The following is an 18,487-nucleotide window of genomic DNA, read 5'->3' on the forward strand; positions in this document are numbered from 1 at the left end:
CTTCCTGATGAGAGGGGACAGAAAACAGAAAGTTTGGGATGTGTTAGCTGCTTTATGGAGGCAGCAAGAAGTATGGACAGAGTCCTTGGAGGGGAGGCTGGCTTCTGTAATGTTTTGAGCTGTGTGCACAGCTCTCTGCAGTTTCATGCCTTCATGGGCAGAGCAATTTCCATACTAATCCATGATGCTGCTGCATAGGCATCAATAAAACTTGGTGCAGGACAAATGGGACGTGACTTCTTTAGTCTCCACAGGATGCAGGGCTCTGGTGAGCTTAATAGGCTGTGGTATCTATGTGGTTGAACCAGGATAAGCTATTGTACATAATAATTCAGTAAAAATGAAGGCTGTTGAGCTGTGACATTTAAAGTTCACTTAGTCCAAAATGATTATAATTTTCAGTAGATTTTGCGTACTAAAATTGGTTGTTAGCTTCATATATTAATAGTGATTTATATGTGCAAACTAAAGCAATACAGCCAGTAGATGAGCTGGGTTTCGTGACAGAAACTTCCAATTTTCCATATTTAATAAAGTATATTTGTTCTGTTTATTTACACAACAATAATGGCAAGCTGTAACATCCTTGTTAAATTTATTACTGAAAATTCCAGTAATGCATATTTTGTGAAGCTTTTTGTGTTGTAAATTTAATAGGTCTGAATTTGTCTCATACTTGTAATTAAATTGTTTGATTGGACTATCTTATTTGGATGTAACCTATTCTCTTTACTAGGAGCGACAAAAGCAAGAATCTCTGTCCTATCAGCTCCTGTTGGAAGGTAATAAATATTGTTTATTCGCTTAAAATGTAGGATTAGTTGACATTTTATGAAATGGTGGAACTGAAGCGCATAAGTAATTGAAAGAGGAGAAAGGATAGTCTTGAGGTTGCGATGTTTCATTAAGTTTTAGTTAACAGAAGAAATGGTGCAAAAAATTTAATTTAATTCCTTTAGCAAAGGGCCCAACTTCTGCCTTGTGTGGTCTAGGTTTTTGCCTACTTCTCTAGGAGTACAGACCACTATTTATATGGAAACCCAGGGTTTACAGTTGAACAAGGATGTCCTGGGATCCCTTCATATTAATTCAAGACTCCATCCACTTGACATAGCATCTATCCTCTCTGAGGAACCAGGAGCACAATAAATACATTATGTGTGAAATCTGTGTAGTGGCCCAGAGTCCTTTCCACTTCAGCTGACACCAAGAATAATCAAAATACAATGAAGCAGTCCAAAACTCATGTTACCTTGAGTAATTGAATACAGAATTATGAGTGAGATGTGCAGTATTTCAGTATGTTACTAATGTCAGCAGTGGTACATTTGGCAAACAAGCATACGATAGTATTATTAAACTCAATTCATCTACGCTCAGTTCAGGTGCCTCTAAATTGATTGATTCCAAATGTGGATGCACAACCTGATTGTGTGATGGACAATGAGAATCGTATTTTAATGCATTACTACCAAGTAGCCTGAGCAAAACCCATGTGCATTGGGAGTCAAAGGAAAAACCCACAATGCTTTGGTGTGATTGAGACTAACTCCTGAATATCACTAAAGGTATTTTCCAAGAGGTTAACCATAGCCCAAGTACCTTCAGCTGCTTCTTAAATTATGATTCTTCCATCACAAAGTTACGGATGAGATTTGCTGCTGTTTCCAGAGTATTTAATTTGAAATCGGAATTCTGGTCTTTTTTTAATTAAGATACCATATTTTATTCCTGTGTGTTTTTCTATTACTTATTTGTAGAGAACCAGTTTCTTTATGTCTTTGCTGTGAAAATAATTACTAGGATAAGTAAAAACAGAAGTAAAACCCAAGGCTAGTTTAAATCCCCTTAAAATCAAAATTACTATCTTTAAAATAGCATATGAAGGAACATGTTTCAGGAACACCACAAGTGTGAAGCTGTTGTGTTACTTGTTTTGGGTTGCTTTCACTTTTAATCATTTAATAGAAGTTGTATCTTCAAAGGACTTTTTTGTCATTTTGGTTGCATTGTATATTGTGCATTAAGTAAAATTTACAAACATTGTGTTTCTTCTTTAGGTGGTAATTTTTCTGAAAATTTAGTATTGGAGCTTGAAGGTGAAATGAAGGAGGAAGAGCTACGTGGTTCTTCTCCATTGAAAAATGGTGACAAACAGCCAAAGAAGAAGGCTGGAAATAAGTTAACCCCTTTACCTGCTTCATTCACTGCTAAGGCTGACGGACTGGAAGATCTTCCGTTCATGGATCATTGGAACGCTCAGGTTCCTAGTGTGTCATTACGGGATATCATGTCTGAGGAGATGGACTTTGAGACAAGGCAGCACCAGGTATGCATATTGCTCCTCACTTAGCAGATCTGTGATTGTGGATACTAAATAGGAGAGATAGTGTTTGTTTATGATTTTCATTGTTCACCTGAGACTATGAAGGCTGCAGAAAAGTCTGGATATCATATTTGCACTTTTTCAAATTTGGTAATGTTAGGGCAGCTCTTTCAGCCTTCTGTTATAAGGATATCATTTGTGGGTGTTTGCTTAGAAAACTGTAGAGATATGATCTGTTAATTTGTAAGTGGTGAAAGTGGTAGCTGCCACTTCATCAACATATTGGAAATTGTAGTTGAGGGTGGGTGAAAACTAGTCCATGGTCGTCTTGAGTGTCGATGATGGGTTATTTTCTATCTATTTAAACATTTAAATTTTTGATATGTTATTGCTCATAATTTCATGTGCGGTGAGAGTGACTGGACGACACCAGGGCAGTATTTGACTGAATGTGATATCATAGAGCTCTGGTAAATTGAAAGCCAGTGGAAAATCACTCCAATAGTTGGAGTTTTATCTTGTACAAAGGAAGATGGTTATGCTTGTTTGGGGTCAGTCATCCAGGAAATCCCTGCTGGAGTTCCTAAGAGCATTATTTTAGGCCCAGTCATCTTCAGATGCTTTCTTGAATCTTGAGTTAAGAGATGGGGATGTATGTTGATGAATGCACAATATTCAGTTCTATTTGCAATGCTTCAGTAAATAAAGTCCATTCCTGGATGCAGAACAACCCAGATGAGATGGGCTGATATGTGACAAGTAACACTTACTCCACAAAAATGCCAGGCAATGAGACTATCCAATCACAATCATTATTTATTATCCCTGACATATGACATGAAATTTGTTGTTTTGTGGCAACAGTACAGTGCAAAGACTTAAAAATCTATGTTACAAAATTAAATAAATAGTGTAAAAAGAGGAATAATAACTAGTGTTCATGTATTCATGGACCATTCAGAAATCTGATGGCAGAGGGGAGGAAGCTGTTACTAAATCATATGTACATACTCAGGATCCTGTACCTCCACCCTGATGATAGTAACAAGTAGAAGGCATGTACCGGTTGGCAACGGTCCTTAATTGGAGAGTCTAACTACCTAACCTGGACATTTAATGGCATTAAACTTTGCTGAGTATCCACATCACCATTGACCAGAAACTCATGCAGGCTACCACAACCAAAAGACCGAGTTAGAGGCTGGATTTTCTGTGGCTAATAACTGACCTCCTCACATTCCAAATCCTTTCCATCATGTACAGTATACAAATCAGGAGCAAGGTAGAATGCTAGCTACTTCCCTAGCGGAGTGCAACTCCAGCAACTTCCAAGAAATTTAGTACTATACAGGACATACGGGCCATTTAATGAGCATGTCATTAACTACCCTATAGGGGACTCTATAGTTAGGGGGTCAGAGAGGTAATTCTGTGGACGCAAGAAGGAAATGCAGATGGTAGTTTGTCTCCCAGGTGCCAGGGTCCGGGATGTATCTGATCGCGTTCACGATATCCTTAAGTGGGAAGGTGAACAGCTAGAGGTCGTGGTACATATTGGTACCAACGAAATAGGTTTGAAAACAGACTACAGGGAGTTAGGAAGGAAGTAATCTCGGGATTACTGCCTGTGTCACGTGACAGTGAGTATAGGAATAGAGAGAGGTGGAAGATAAATGCGTGGCTGAGGGATTGGAGCAGGGGGCAGGGCTTCAGATTTCTTGATCATTGTGTAACCCTCAGTTCGGCTAGCGACTTAACCTAGGGAATGATTGCCCCCGGCCCGGCCAAACTTAAGATATCTTGTTTGGGTGGATGCTGTGTGATGTGTCCCCTGTTACAAATCAATACCACAAAATAACAAACAGTTCACAATATGTAGATTAAACAATAGAGCTTTATAATTCCTAATTTGAATTTATGGTTAGTAAAGAAACAAAAAGAAGGCCCCTTTCTCATGAAACAGTTTATTGTGCAAATGTTGGCGCTCACAGTTTCTCCATTTGTTCCCGTCGTCCTCCTCAGACCCTCAGACCCTTGCTCCTCAGTCCACTCCATCCAGCAGTCTACCAACTCTCTCCATTCGCGTCCTCTCTCTTCATCTCTCCCCAACAAAAGACCATGAAATCCCGGCTCCCAGACACACAAGAATGAACAACATCCCTCTCATTGGATAGCCCCACATTCCAAAGCCCTGTTATCTCTAGTCATAACCCAAACATTGCTGCTACAGAGAAACCGTTACATTAGCAGTGAAACCTTACAGTGTGTTACAATTGGGACCTCTTTTGGGGGAGGCGTGACCTGTACAAAAAGGTTGGGTTGCACTTGAATTCAACCGGGACCAATATCCTTGAAGGGAGGTTTGCTAAGGTTATTGGGGAGAGTTTAAATTAGAACTGGTGGAGGGTGGGAACCGAACTGATGAGATGGAGGAAGGAATGGTTGGCTCACAAATAGAGAAAGCTTGTAGACAGTGTGAGGGAGGATAGGCAGGTGATAGAGAAGGAATACACTCAGACTGATGGTTTGAGATGTGTATTTTAATGCAAGAAACATCATGAACAAAGCAGATGAGCTTAGAGCTTGGATCAGTACTTGGAGCTATGATGTTGTGGCCGTTACAGACTTGGATGGCTCAGGGGCAGGAATGGTTACTTCGAGTGCCAGGCTTTAGATGTTTCAGAAAGGACAGGGAGGGAGGCAAAAGATGTGAGGGCATGGCACTGCTGATCAGAGATAGTGTCACGGCTGCAGAAAAGGAGTAAGTCATGGAGGGATTGTCTACTGAGTCTCTGTGGGTGGAAGTTAGAGACAGGAAGGGGTTAACACTTTACTGGGTGTTTTTTATAGACCTCCTAATAGTAACAGGGACATCGATGAACAGATAGCGAGACAGATTATGGAAAGCCTACAAGAGGAGAGGCTGTATATGATCCGGTATTGGGAAATGAATCTGGTCAGGTGTCAGGTCTCTCAGTGTGAGAGCATTTTGGTGATAGTGATCACAATTCTATCTCCTTTACCATAGCATTGGAGAGGGATAGGAACAGACAAGTTAGGAAAGTGTTTAATTGGAGTAAGGGGAAATATGAGGCTATGAGCCATGAGGGAAGAGCTGGCCAAAGTTAAATGGGCAGATGCCCTGGCAGGAAAGACAGTGGATCAGCAGTGGCAGATATTCTTGGGCATAATACAAAAGATGCAAATGCAGTTCATTCCAATGAGAAGGAAGGATTCAAAGAGGGGGAAGGGGCCACAGTGGTTGACAAAGGAAGTCAGAGATTGTATAGCATTAAAGAAGAAGAAGTATGACAGGGCTAAGATGAGTGGGAATACAGATGATTGGGAAAGTTTTAAGGAACAGCAGATCTTAACTAAAAAAGCAATATGGAGAGAAAAAATCAGGTATGAGCTCAGTCTAGCCAGGAATATAAAAGGGGATAGCAAAAGCTTTTTTAGCTATGTGAAGAGAAAGAAGATAGTTAACAATGTTGGCCCCTTGAAGAATGAATTGGGAGAAATTGTTATGGGAAACAGGGAAATGGCAACAGAATTTAATGCGTACTTTAGATCTGTCTTCACCAGGGAGGACACAAGCAATCTCCCAGATGTACGGATGGGCCAGGGTCATAAGATATCAGAGGAATTGAAACAGATTGACATTAGGAAAGAAACTGTGATGAGTAGACTGATAGGACTGAAGGCTAATAAATCCCCGGGTCCAGATGGTCTGCATCCGAGGGTTCTAAAAGAAGTGGCTCAGGAAATTGCGGATGCATTGGTAATCATTTTCCAATGTTCCTTAGATTCAGGATCAGTTCCTGAAGATTGGAGAGTGGCTAATGTTATCCCACTTTTCAAGAAGGGAGGGAAGGAGAAAACGGAGAACTATCGCCCTGTTAGCCTAACGTCAGTCGTGGGGAAGATGCTTGAGTCCATTATTAAGGCTGAAATAGTGGCATATCTTGATGGCAGTAATAGGATTAGGCCGAGCCAGCATGGATTTACCAAGGGCAAATCATGCTTGACTAATCTGTTGGAGTTTTTTGAGGGTGTAACAAGGATGTTAGACGAGGGTAAGCCAGTGGATGTAGTGTACCTAGATTTTCAGAAGGCATTCGATAAGGTGCCACATAGGAGATTGGTGAGTAAAATCAGAGCTCATGGCATTGGGGGCAGGGTTTCAACATGGATAGAAAACTGGTTGGCAGATAGAAAGCAAAGGGTAGCAGTGAATGGGTGTTTCTCGGACTGGCTGGAGGTGACTAGTGGGGTACCACAGGGCTTTGTATTGGGACCACAGCTCTTTACGATTTATGTCAACGATTTAGATGAGGGCATTGAAAACTATATTCTCAAGTTTGCTGACGATACTAAACTGGGTGGCAGTGTGACATGCGAAGAGGACGTTAGGAGAATACAGGGAGACTTGGATAGGCTGGGTGAGTGGGCAGATATTTGGCAGATGTCATTCAATGTGAATAAATGTGAAGTTATCCACTTTGGAAGCAGGAACAAGAGAGCAGAGTATTGTCTGAACGGTGTAGAGTTAGGTAAGGGAGAAATGCAAAGAGACCTAGGAGTCCTAGTTCATCAGTCAATGAAGGTGAATGAGCAAGTGCAACAGGCAGTGAAGAGGGCAAATGGAACATTGGCATTTATTACAAGGGGAATTGAGTACAAGAGCAAGGATGTCCTGTTGCATTTGTACAGGGCCCTGGTGAGACCACACCTGGAACATTGTGTACAGTTTTGGTCTCCAGGTTTAAGGAAGGACATTCTGGCAATTGAGGAAGTGCAGCGTAGATTCACTAGGTTGATTCCTGGGATGGCAGGGCTGTCTTACGCAGAGAGATTGGGCTTGTACACACTGGAATTGAGGAGATTGAGAGGGGATCTGATTGAAACGTTTAAGATAATTAAAGGATTTGATAGGATTGAGGCAGGTAATATGTTCCAGATGTTGGGAGAGTCCAGTACCAGAGGGCATGGATTGAGAATAAGAGGTCAGTTATTTAAAACAGAGTTGAGGAAAAACTTCTTCTCCCAGAGAGTTGTGGAGGTGTGGAAAGCACTGCCTCGGAAGACGGTGGAGGCCAATTCTCTGGATGCTTTCAAGAAGGAGCTAGATAGATATCTGATGGATAGGGGAATCAAGGGATGTGGGGGCAAGGCAGGGACTGGGTATTGATAGTGAATGATCAGCCATGATCTCAGAATGGCGGTGCAGACTTGAGGGGCCGAATGGTCTACTTCTGCACCTATTGTTTATTGTTTATTTATTATTATCAGGCAGGAACTTGGAAGCATAAATTGGGAACAGATGTTCTCAGGGAAATGTACAGCAGAAATGTGGCAAAGGTTCGGGGGATATCTGCATGGGGTTCTGCATAGGTACGTTCCAGCGAGACAGGGAAAGGATGGTAGGTATTTGCTGATGACACAAAGGTTGGGGGTGTTGTGGATAGTGTGGAGGGCTGTCAGAGGTTACAGTGGGACATCAATAGGATGCAAAACTGGGCTAAGAAGTGGCAGATGGCGTTCAACCCAGATAAGTGTGAGGTGGGTCATTTTGGTAGGTCAAATATGATGGCAGAATATAGTATTAATGGTAAGACTCTTGACAGTGTGGAGGATCAGAGGGATCTTGCGGTCCAAGTCCATCGGACACTCAAAGCTGCTGCGTAGATTGATTGTGTAGTTAAGAAGGTATACAGTGCATTGGCCTTCATCAACCATGGGGTTGCGTTTAAGAGCCGAGAGGTAATGCTGTAGCTATATAGGACCCTGGTCAGACCCCACTTGGAGTACTGTGCTCAGTTCTGGTCGCCTCACTACAGGAAGGATGTGGAAACTATAGAAAGGGTGGAGAGGACATTTACAAGGATGTTGCCTGGATTGGGGAGCATGCCTTATGAGAATAGGTTGAGTGAACTCAGCCTTTTCTCCTTGGAGCGACAGAGGATGAGAGATGACCTGATAGAGGTGTATAAGGTGATGAGAGGCATTGATCATATGGATAGTCAGAGGCTTTTTCCCAGGGCTGAAATGACTATCACGAGAGGGCGCAGTTTTAAGGAGCTTGGAAGTAGGTACAGAGGGGATGTCAGGGTAAGTTTTTTACACAGAGAATTATGAGTGTTTGAAATGGGCTGCTGGCAACGGTAGTGGAGGTGGATACAATAGGGTCTTTTAAGAGACTCCGGTATAGGTAAATGGAGCTTAGAAAAATAGAGGGCTATGGGTTACCCTAGGTAGTTTCTAAAGTAAGTACATGTTCGGCACAGCATTGTGGGCTGTAGGGCTTGTATTGTGCTGTAGTTTTTCTATGTTTCTAACTGCAAAATGCTCTAAAGTTATTAAACTGGGCTACTCGAAAAGTACTTCCCAAGCCCATGACCTCTACCACAAGGCAGTTGATACATGGAAATATCACCACCTGCAGGTTCCTCTCCATGTCTATGAGTTGGATATGTAACACCATTTCTTTGTCATCACTAATTATAAATCCTGGAACTCCTTACCCAATGTCACTGTGAAGAATATGTAACTATTCAAGAAGGTGGCTCACCAAAGCCTTTTTAGGGGGAAGTTAAGAATGGGCAGTAAATGCAAACTTTGCCAGATCCTGTAAATGAACATTATTTGGATGAAATTTGTACCATTTTTGTGAACATGGTCAATTTTCTATTTAGTTTGTTGCTTGTCAGTGTAGCTGTACAGGAATGGTTCAGCTGGAGATGTAAAACCACTTAATTAAAATGTACAGTGCTGCAGATAATTAATAAACTTCATCCTAATTTTAGTATTGGTATGATTTTTCCAGAATTTTGAACCTTTTACACAATTGATATTCCGTATACTGAATTGTAGCATTAAATATAAGATACAAAAATTGATTTTGAAATAATCTTTCATGTTTATGATGAAAGAGAGAATGGAGTTGAGAGTTGTTCATGTTGTGATTGTAAGGTGAATAGCCATTCATGGTGGCGTTGTACCAGTGTTCTGTTAGTTAACATGTACAGTAGCATAAGCAATGGAATTATCCACTTCAAATTTAACAGTATGGGCATCATGTATGAAATGAATGCTAAATTAATTAATTATTAATTATGTTTTTGTTTGTCCTATGTAGTCCTTCACAGAATCTTTCCTGTCCTCAAAGGATTGTGCAACTAAACTGAAGGAAAAACGTCTCCTTGAGATGTTTCCAGGCATTGATAAGCATTTCATTATGGATATGTTTAAAGACAACAAGTGAGTTTCAGTTAAAATTTAATGTAACTATATATTTAAAATTTTTGATCTTAATAAGTGATGCCAAAGTACTAAATCATGTCTTCAGCCTATGTTGGCTCTCAAGCATTCAAATCTACAGTGATTTGTTTTTCATTCTTTTGTTTATATCTTACATTATTTCAGCTGTTTGCCTTATCCAAACACTAGTAACCCAGAACTTTGAAGAATAATATTTAATGTCTATTACAAAATATTGAAATCTTAAGTTTAGTATAAGAACTTATTGCCATATCTTATGGATCTCTCTAAATGGAATAACTAAAGTTCAAAATTAACATTTTAAAATGAAATCCTCATGATCTGTAATACTTTTCTTTCATAAATTAAGTTAACAGACATTCACCTCAAAAGGATTCATTTTAGATGATAAATGAGATAGAGTAGAAAGCTTTTAAATTACTTTAGTTTTTCCAGTAATCTGTCACTGATTTTTGATTGTATAAGTTGAACCTTCACTAGTTTTTAAACATTTCAAAGGTTAATTAATTCTGAATTTCAGTGTACAATTTAAACAATATTACTGATCATGATTGGAACTGTTAGATCACAAGAATGATTTTGAGTTCCACCTCTCCCTGTATCTTTCTCCCTTCTTGGCTTTGCCATATACTTCCTGGCTCTTGTTTTAAGAATTTGCAGTTGTTCAGCAGCCACAACCCCAGAATAATTTCACTCTGGTCTTGCATCTGGGGTGGAGAGAAGAAACATTCCCAAGTCACTCATAACTGTACTCTTCAAATCCTGGATTCCAGCTGCTGGCTCTCTACTTGTCATAGTCCTTCTAGAGCTGTTGGATCTTTCACTTAAGCCATTTGTTAATTCTCTGCTACCTCCCCATGCCTCTTCTTCCCTTAATGTCTTACACGAACTCCGCTTACTCATCTTCAAAGGCAAGTATGATTTTCAAGCCCCAAATGTGCTGAAACCTCTGGTATATTTCCAACCCTTTCAACCATCAGTCAGCACCCACTCCTCCAAAAACTCATCCTTGTTTTTACTTGACATTCAAAACAACTGTCCCCATCACTAAATTGCTTTTTCAATGTCCTTGAATGTGTCTCAAAAATTAATACTGCCTCTTCCACAATTTTGAAAATCTATATGCATTCCTGCCAGTGCGTAAGTGATAAATAAAGTAAGAGAAGTTTTTTTTCTCTCTATGTTTATTTCTCTTCCTCCCCAGCTTTTAATTTCTTGGTATCCTCTAGATATGATTTACTTTGGCAACCTCCTTCAGTGTTTCTCTTCTATTTCCCAGTTTGTCTGGCACCTGATCATACCCTTACTTATTTGATAATAACTTGGGTGGCTTCTCTATCTGCTGTTGGATTAACATCCTTGTGAATCCCCAAAGAATGCCCTTTTCCTGACCTATGTCTATGTCTTGGCAACATTATCTGCAAGAATGGAATCAGTTTCTAAATGCGACTGAACATGCTTTATTCTAAGTCTATTCTTACTTACTGCCCATTATCCACCATCTCTGTCTATACAGAACAATTCTTCATTGCTGTTTCCATAATAATTTTTTTTGACCTGTCAGAGTTGCTAGCCCTGAGCTGAACCCCCAAACATAGTGGACTGGTGGACCACTCCTAGTCTGGCTCATTGACCTGTTTGGCATGGATAACCCTATCAGGAGTCAAAGCACAAGGCCCTGACTCCAGCTCTCTGGGTCACTGAGGCACCCAAGCCTCTAAACCCTACGACGCGGTTATGGTCTTCTTGGAGAAATTCTACTCCTATTAAGTGCTTCTTTATTTTAGGCAAGTTATTCAATATTCAGTTTTGAAGAAAAGGCATTTCCCCAGCACAATATTGTGGATACCCTTCATTGTGTTTGATTGTAAACTGAGTATAGGTCATCACTTCCCTTCCTTCATGAAGTCTGCTTAGTTCTATCTTTAAATCACTCATGTCCATTGTTAGTATCTGTGCTTTTTACCTTTGTGCCCAGTTATATGAATTCTCGTCTGGTCTTTTCTCAGTTGTATAAACATGTGCTCCTGCTGACTTTAACCTATCTAGTACCATGTCTTCCTCACCCATCTGGCATGCCTTTGATGATCTTGTGCCCACTTTAATTTTTGGATTTGCTCCTCTGTATTAAAGTTAATGGATGAATGCAAGTTCTTTCTAAGTTTTCAGGACTAAAGAATTGCTTGAATTAATTTTGTTTTACTTTAGCTATTCCTTTGAACAAACAGAACAGTTTATGAAGTCTTTATTTGACTGTGATCTAGAGTCAACAAAAGCTATCAAATTTCATGAAGGTACCCCTCAAACTGAATTGACTATGAGCAAAAATAAAGATAAGGTAAGCTGAAAATTGTTAAGAATTTGAAGCTACTGACTATAATTACTGTAAGTTACTTGTTTGATGGCTTCAACAGAAACAATCAGGCTTCAATTCATTTCATAAAGCAAAACCCTTCATATGCTGAAAGTCTTAAAAACACCAATAATACTGGAGATGCTTACCAGATCAAGCAACACCTGTGTACAGAGAAGCATAGGTATTGTTTCAGATTAATGACCCTTCATTAGAACTGCAAAAATGAGAAAACAAGAATGTTTTAGTTACAGTGAGGGGTAGGGGTAGAGAGAGCAGAGAAAATATTTGCTTGAGGCAAGAATGAGATAATCCAGGTAACACAAATACGGCTGATATTTTTGAGAAGGAGATGAATAGTTAATAATCATAGCTGTCTGAAGACATATAAATGGAAGACTATAGAAGGGACCAATATTAAAAGTAATGCTAGAATTTGAGACGCAGGACACATCAGCTGCTGGTAGTCTGAAATAAAAGAGAAGGTCAGAAGCACTTTATAGATTAGGTGGCATTCATTAGTCCTGATGGTTCTCGGCCCAAAATGTCAATAATTTATTCCCCTCCAAAGATGCTGCCTTACTTACCGAGTTCCTCCACTATTTTTTGTGTGTTGCTCAAGATTTCCAGCATCTGCAGAATCTCTTGTGTTTTTGTCAAATGCTAACTCCTTTTCTAAGCTCATCTTTCATCAGGCTGGGAAGGCACTTACATAAATAAATTAAAACAATTGACACTGTTTGGCTTTTTGCTGGTGAGGATATGTATTTATCACTTTCAATGTTAAGAGGGCTCATTGCACTGGTGAAATGGGAGGGAATGTGCAGAACTAAGAATGAATCATGGCTTTGAGCCAGACAGTTATTAGAAGGTCACTGCCCAGAGCAGGCCCTTCTAGCCTTCTCCATCATTCAATATGATTATGACAATTTCAGTAGTATGTTCCAGCTCTGTTCAGATCCCCAAATGAAGTTTGTGTTTATGAATCTTATTAATCAATAACTAGCAATCTTATCTATCTTTAAATATATTCAGTGTAGTTAAGTCACTTTTTATTGTCATTTCGACCATAACTGCTGGTACAGTACACAGTAAAAATTAGATATTTTTCATGGTGCTACATGAAACAATACAAAAACTATACTGAACTACATAAAAACAAAACTACACTAGACTATAGACCTACCCAGAACCGAATTCCACAAGTTTACCACCTTTGAGTGAAGACATTTCCTTGCCGACACCAAGGTCTTTTGGGGGCTGCAGTTCAGTTTAAGCTTCGTATCAGAGTAGCAGCTCTTGCCTCTTGATTACCAAACGCAACTGTACCTACCAGGTTTTGGTCAGGTATCAAAAGTTAGAAGTTTTTGGGTTTAGGTCAGGGTTGGTATTATCAGTGGCCATTGACAAGTTTTAATTTTATACCTGAACAGACCAATAAATTGCAAATCTTGCCAAGAATGTATAGCATTATCATAGTATTTTTTGCTGCTTATGTCAGATTTACATCAAACACATGGAACATAGAACAGTGCAGCACAGGAGCAGCTCCTTTGACCTGTGATTTGTGCACTGAACACAATACCAGATTAAACTCTTCTGTCTGTACATGATCCATATTGTTCCATTTCTTGCATATTCCTGTATCTATCTAAAAATTGCTTAAGTGCCAATATCATATCTGCTTGTATCATTGCCAATGGCAATCCACTCCAGGTATCTGCCATTCTCTGTAAAAGAAAACTTGCCCCACATATTTCCTTTAAGCTTCCCCACTCTCACCTTAAATGTGTGTCTTCTAATATTTGACTTCTAGTAAAATTTTGTTTGGCTTTGTCTACTTTAGGCAGTATTGACAAAAGATACTAAAGAATCTCGAAGTGGACATGTTTTCCCAAATGCAGAATACCCTGATTATGAAGGTTTTCGGATTGAGGCAGCCCTGCATAGACGCAAGCAACAAGATTGCTTCAGTAAGGCTGCAGCAGCTCATGGAAGGAATATGAGAGCAGTTGCCACGTATTATGCACAGCAGGTGAGTGTACACCAAAAAAGGAATAGAGGTCAAATAGTTGTCTTTCTTTGAACAGCTAAAAATTTAACCAAACTGTCTATGCAACTTCTGTGTAAGTAAATTAAACTGTTTCAACATGTGCAAGGGCCATTATACTGCAACTCTCTGATTAATGGCATCTCTACATACGAACAAGCTCCCATAATATTAAATTCAAAACTGATGTACATACCTTCATTCCTAAGAAGAGCAGAACTAGTTATCTCTCTCCACATTTAGTAAATTTTCTTATTGGCCTTATGTGCTTTTAGCCTTATTTGGCTACTATATTAAGTGATTTTTGTGTTTTTTGTTTCCTGATGACTTACGGACAAAATTAACGTATGGACATTTGTTTTAAAAAAAAATACATCCTGTTTGTTACCTAGAGATAGCCTATGGAGAACTTTTGAGGTGAGGGAAACATGATACTGTTTGAAGAGCAAATGGAAAACCCATACAATTTTTACACATCCAGTGGGAACTGGATCTTTTGAGAGAAATTCGCAGTACTAAAAAGAAGGATTAATTTTATTTTGGAAGTTTAACTGCGGCTTTTCCTATATTGTCAATCTTATGTTTGTAAACTTATTCTTAACGTACGGTGATTTCGGAAACTGTTTCATTGTTGCAAACGACTGAGCAGTTTCAAGTTCCATGTAACTTTTTTGCATTATTTGCCTCTTAATGTCATTAATTACAATTTACCAAACACATTTTTTTCCAATTTGAATATTCTTTTTAAGTATTTGAATATGAAGGTAACCAGTTGAAAGAAATCTTTTCTACAGAATGGTGGGAGTAGTTTCAACAAAACATTTAAGAACATTATTCTTTAACATACATGTTCTCAAACTATCAATGGTTAGAGTTAGGAATGAACTAGGAGACTTGTCCTTCCTTATTCTGTAGAGGGAAATGTGTTATACCAACTTTCATGTTTTGAGGTTTTTTTTTATATTTCCCAGTAGTCCCGGCTTCTCAGAGGCAAAGAGACCTCAGCTGTTGGAATCTGGAGTGAAAACAAACTGCTGGAGAACTCTGTAGACTGAGTAGAATCTGAGAGTAAAGGAATTGTCAACATTTTGTACCAGGAACTAATGCAGCATTTCAAACCGAAATGTCCAGTTTCTTCCCTCCACAGATGCAGTTCAACCATCTAACTTCTTCAGCATTTTTGATTGATTAAGTTCTGATTTGATGTTTAAACATTCAAGTTACATTGTACATTGAAGAAAGTTAGTGAGTTTTGCCAGTTCCTAGAATAGTAATCTCATTACTGTAATTTCCCCTTCTTTGTTTCCCAATTCCTATTAATCTTATTCTTCTTAATGTCACCAACTCATTTTTTGTTACTTTTTGCTATTTTCATGCACAGTAGGGTAAATCACAGTATCCAAATGACATACCAATGCATCTTTGGAACATGTGAGTAAACAGAGCACCCATGTAATCACAGAAAGAACAAGCAAAATCCACACACTTACTTTTGAGGTTAGGTTTGAACACAGATCCAGGAACAACAGCACTAACTGCTGCACTGCCATACCACCTACTGAAAGTAGTTAGATCACAGGAAAATTTGCAGTACGGTATTTGGTAATGTCAAATACTAGAGGACACAGATTTTAGGTGAGTGGTTTATGAGTGATTTTTGAGTTGTTTACACAGAAAGTTGTTGCAACATGCTGTCAAGGGAAGTAGTGGAATCATTTGCTCCTGCTTTTGTTGGATGTATCAAAGAGTCAAAATTACTTGAAAGTGTTTCAATTTTATCCTTACTTTCAATGTCATTCATTCATTCATGATATACTTATCAATCCACCAGCAGATCAGGCTGAATCAGCAGCCTCAGTAGCAACTAAAGATTTAAGCATTAGATTATTCCAGATTTAAATCCTTAGTGTATTTTATCACAACGCCATCACAAAATAATCTATACATTTTTTGTATGAACTGTGCCTGAATATAAATTTATCAGCATAATTTTGTTCATAATTGAAATTAATGTTCACACTGAAGTAGCATGGTGTTACATATATAATTCTAGTGAACTCCAGAAACTTATGTAGCTGTGTTTGACAGCTGAATTGCATTTGCAAATTTTGTTATATTGAAAATATCATTTTGTTCAGTCAGAAACCGAATCTGCAACATTATGACTGAGTTTTATCCAATATTTTAAGGGTCATCTTCATGGTGAAAAGATGAAAGAAGCCAACCACAGAGCTGCACTAAAAATTTTTAATCAAGTGAATGCATCATTACTTCCACAAAATGTTTTAGACCTTCATGGCCTTCATGTGTCTGAAGCCCTGCAATATTTGGAGGAAGTGCTATTCCAGAAGATTAATGGTGGGTAACTGGTAATGTATATGGTTAACTGTGGATCAACTTGATAAGGCAGAAATAAAACTCTCCCTCTCTCATTTCCTCAGCTTATTTATTTCTGCCTTGTAGTACAAACCTTCAATGATCAATATGTGAGAGGGGAACAGGTACAGAGAATATTCAGAACTACAGTGGATTCCGGTTAATTGGGACACATTGGGATCAGTACATTTTGGCCCAATTAAATGGCTACTCCAATTAGCCAAAGTTTTATGGAAATAGTTAATAAGGTATAAAAAAGAGAAACTACTGTTTAACTGAGTAACAAATTATGTATTTAAATGAAATGTAGAATAAATTGGAACACTACCAAGACTACAACAGTACTACAAAATTGTATTAATTCCTAATAGTTGTCGACAGAGCAATTCATTCAATGTACGCTGACATGTTCTTTTGATAACCAAGCGAAATCAGTGTAGACACCTTGAGCAGATAGTGGACTGCCTTCCAAACAGTGCTTTCGACTATTGCATCCTCCAAATCTTCATTTTTATTGTAACACTCAAGATGATTGTTGATACCTTCAAGTGCTTCATGGTGCCTAACTTATTGAAGTAGTGAAATCATTTCATTTTTACTCCCAGCCATATCTGGCATTTCCATGCCTGAATGCTTAAAACCACAGTGAGCAAAACAGTTCTGACCTGTCTCATTGTTTATTACTCGTCAACTATCCGTGACAAAAATCATTGCTTTTTGAAAACAAATAAGCAACTGATACTATTTAAAAACTGTTCACTCTAAACACGGTGAAGTATGTAGCGACCACATGACTGACTCTAGTTAGAACTTTCAGCAATAATCTCCTGCTCCAATTTAGTGGCATAGTGTCCCAAACAAATGGAATACTAGCTTGATTTGTTTTTGTTCTTTAAGAGTGCCCCAAATAAGCCGCTGTCCTGATTAACCGATGGCCCAATTAACTAGAATGCACTCTATTTATTTTCCTAAGGGAATGTGGCGCCAAGTCTAATTTGTCAAGCCCAGAAGGGTTGATCTGTAGTTTATTTTAACAATGCTCAGTTGGTTGATAACAGCAGAACAAAATTGTTTTTTCTGGTCACTAATGATTGGGTTACTAAACTACATTGGCTCATAAAAATGTACAGGCCTAATAGTATAAAGAGCAACAACATCATAATGACTCTCATAATTTCAGTTAACGAATTTCACGGCACCTGCTGGTGATAATAAACCTGACTGATTCTAATCCAAAGCATTTCATCTTAAGTTAATGAATTGTTGATGATTTAATGTAAAAGAAATGTAGCCTTTTTGTCAACCTCAAAATGTCATATCTAACAGCAATAATGTGTATTTGTGTACCTTTATGGTAGTGAAACATTCCAAAATGATTTATGTGAACGTGGTCCAAAAAATTGAGATTTAGGTACGTAGAAGCTTATGCGATAGTTTATTGAAAGTTTGGTGAAAGAAGGGAAAGGGTGGGTGAGGGACTATTGGAGAACTTTTGGAAGAAGGTTCCAAAGGACACCGTGACAGTGGAAGGTATGGGTGCCAGTAGTGAAATGATTAAACTCGAGAAAGGTGCCTGGAAATGGTCCAGAGGAGATATCGGGGATAAGTTTTTTACACAGAGAGTGATGAGTGTGTGGAATGGGCTACTGACAACGGTGGTGAAGGCAGATACGATAGGGTCTTTTAAGAGACTCCTGGACAGATGTATGGAGCTCGGAAAAATAGAGGGCTATGGGTAACCCTAGGTAATTTCTCAGGTCAGGACATATTCAGCTCAGCTTTGTGGGCTGAAGGCCCTGTATTGTGCTGTAGGTTTTCTATGTTTCTAACATTCAAAAGCCTGGAACTGGGTAACAGATATAAGGATTGACTTTTGAGCTGAAGGAGGTGAGAGGAAGGAAATTGAAAATATGAATGGAACTTTAAATTTGTGGATTAGTTAAATCAGGAGCCAAGGTTTGTCACTGAGCACAGACCTGATTGGGGAACAGAGATTCTATGAATTAGAACACAAGCAGACAAGTTTTAGGTGACCAAGTTTACAGAAGGTTAAAGGTGGGAAAAATGACCAAGAGGTTACATAGATAAGGAAGAGGTTTGC

The 18,487-nt window shown here is 38.8% G+C and overlaps 1 protein-coding gene across 1 annotated transcript in view; it reads left to right on the forward strand.

Moving 5' to 3' along the window:
* n4bp2 (NEDD4 binding protein 2) overlaps window positions 1-18,487 on the forward strand; it is a 71,749-nt gene that overhangs the window by 41,757 nt on the left and 11,505 nt on the right. Inside the window, exons 9-14 of the mRNA XM_059989068.1 lie at window positions 737-782; window positions 2,061-2,329; window positions 9,465-9,586; window positions 11,816-11,945; window positions 13,807-13,995; window positions 16,200-16,368. Of these exons, the coding sequence (XP_059845051.1) occupies window positions 737-782; window positions 2,061-2,329; window positions 9,465-9,586; window positions 11,816-11,945; window positions 13,807-13,995; window positions 16,200-16,368 (925 nt within the window). The remainder of the gene's footprint in view (window positions 1-736; window positions 783-2,060; window positions 2,330-9,464; window positions 9,587-11,815; window positions 11,946-13,806; window positions 13,996-16,199; window positions 16,369-18,487) is intronic.

This window comes from Hypanus sabinus, chromosome 14 (genome assembly GCF_030144855.1).
Source record: "Hypanus sabinus isolate sHypSab1 chromosome 14, sHypSab1.hap1, whole genome shotgun sequence".
In the NCBI taxonomy this organism is placed as follows: Eukaryota; Metazoa; Chordata; class Chondrichthyes; order Myliobatiformes; family Dasyatidae; genus Hypanus; species Hypanus sabinus.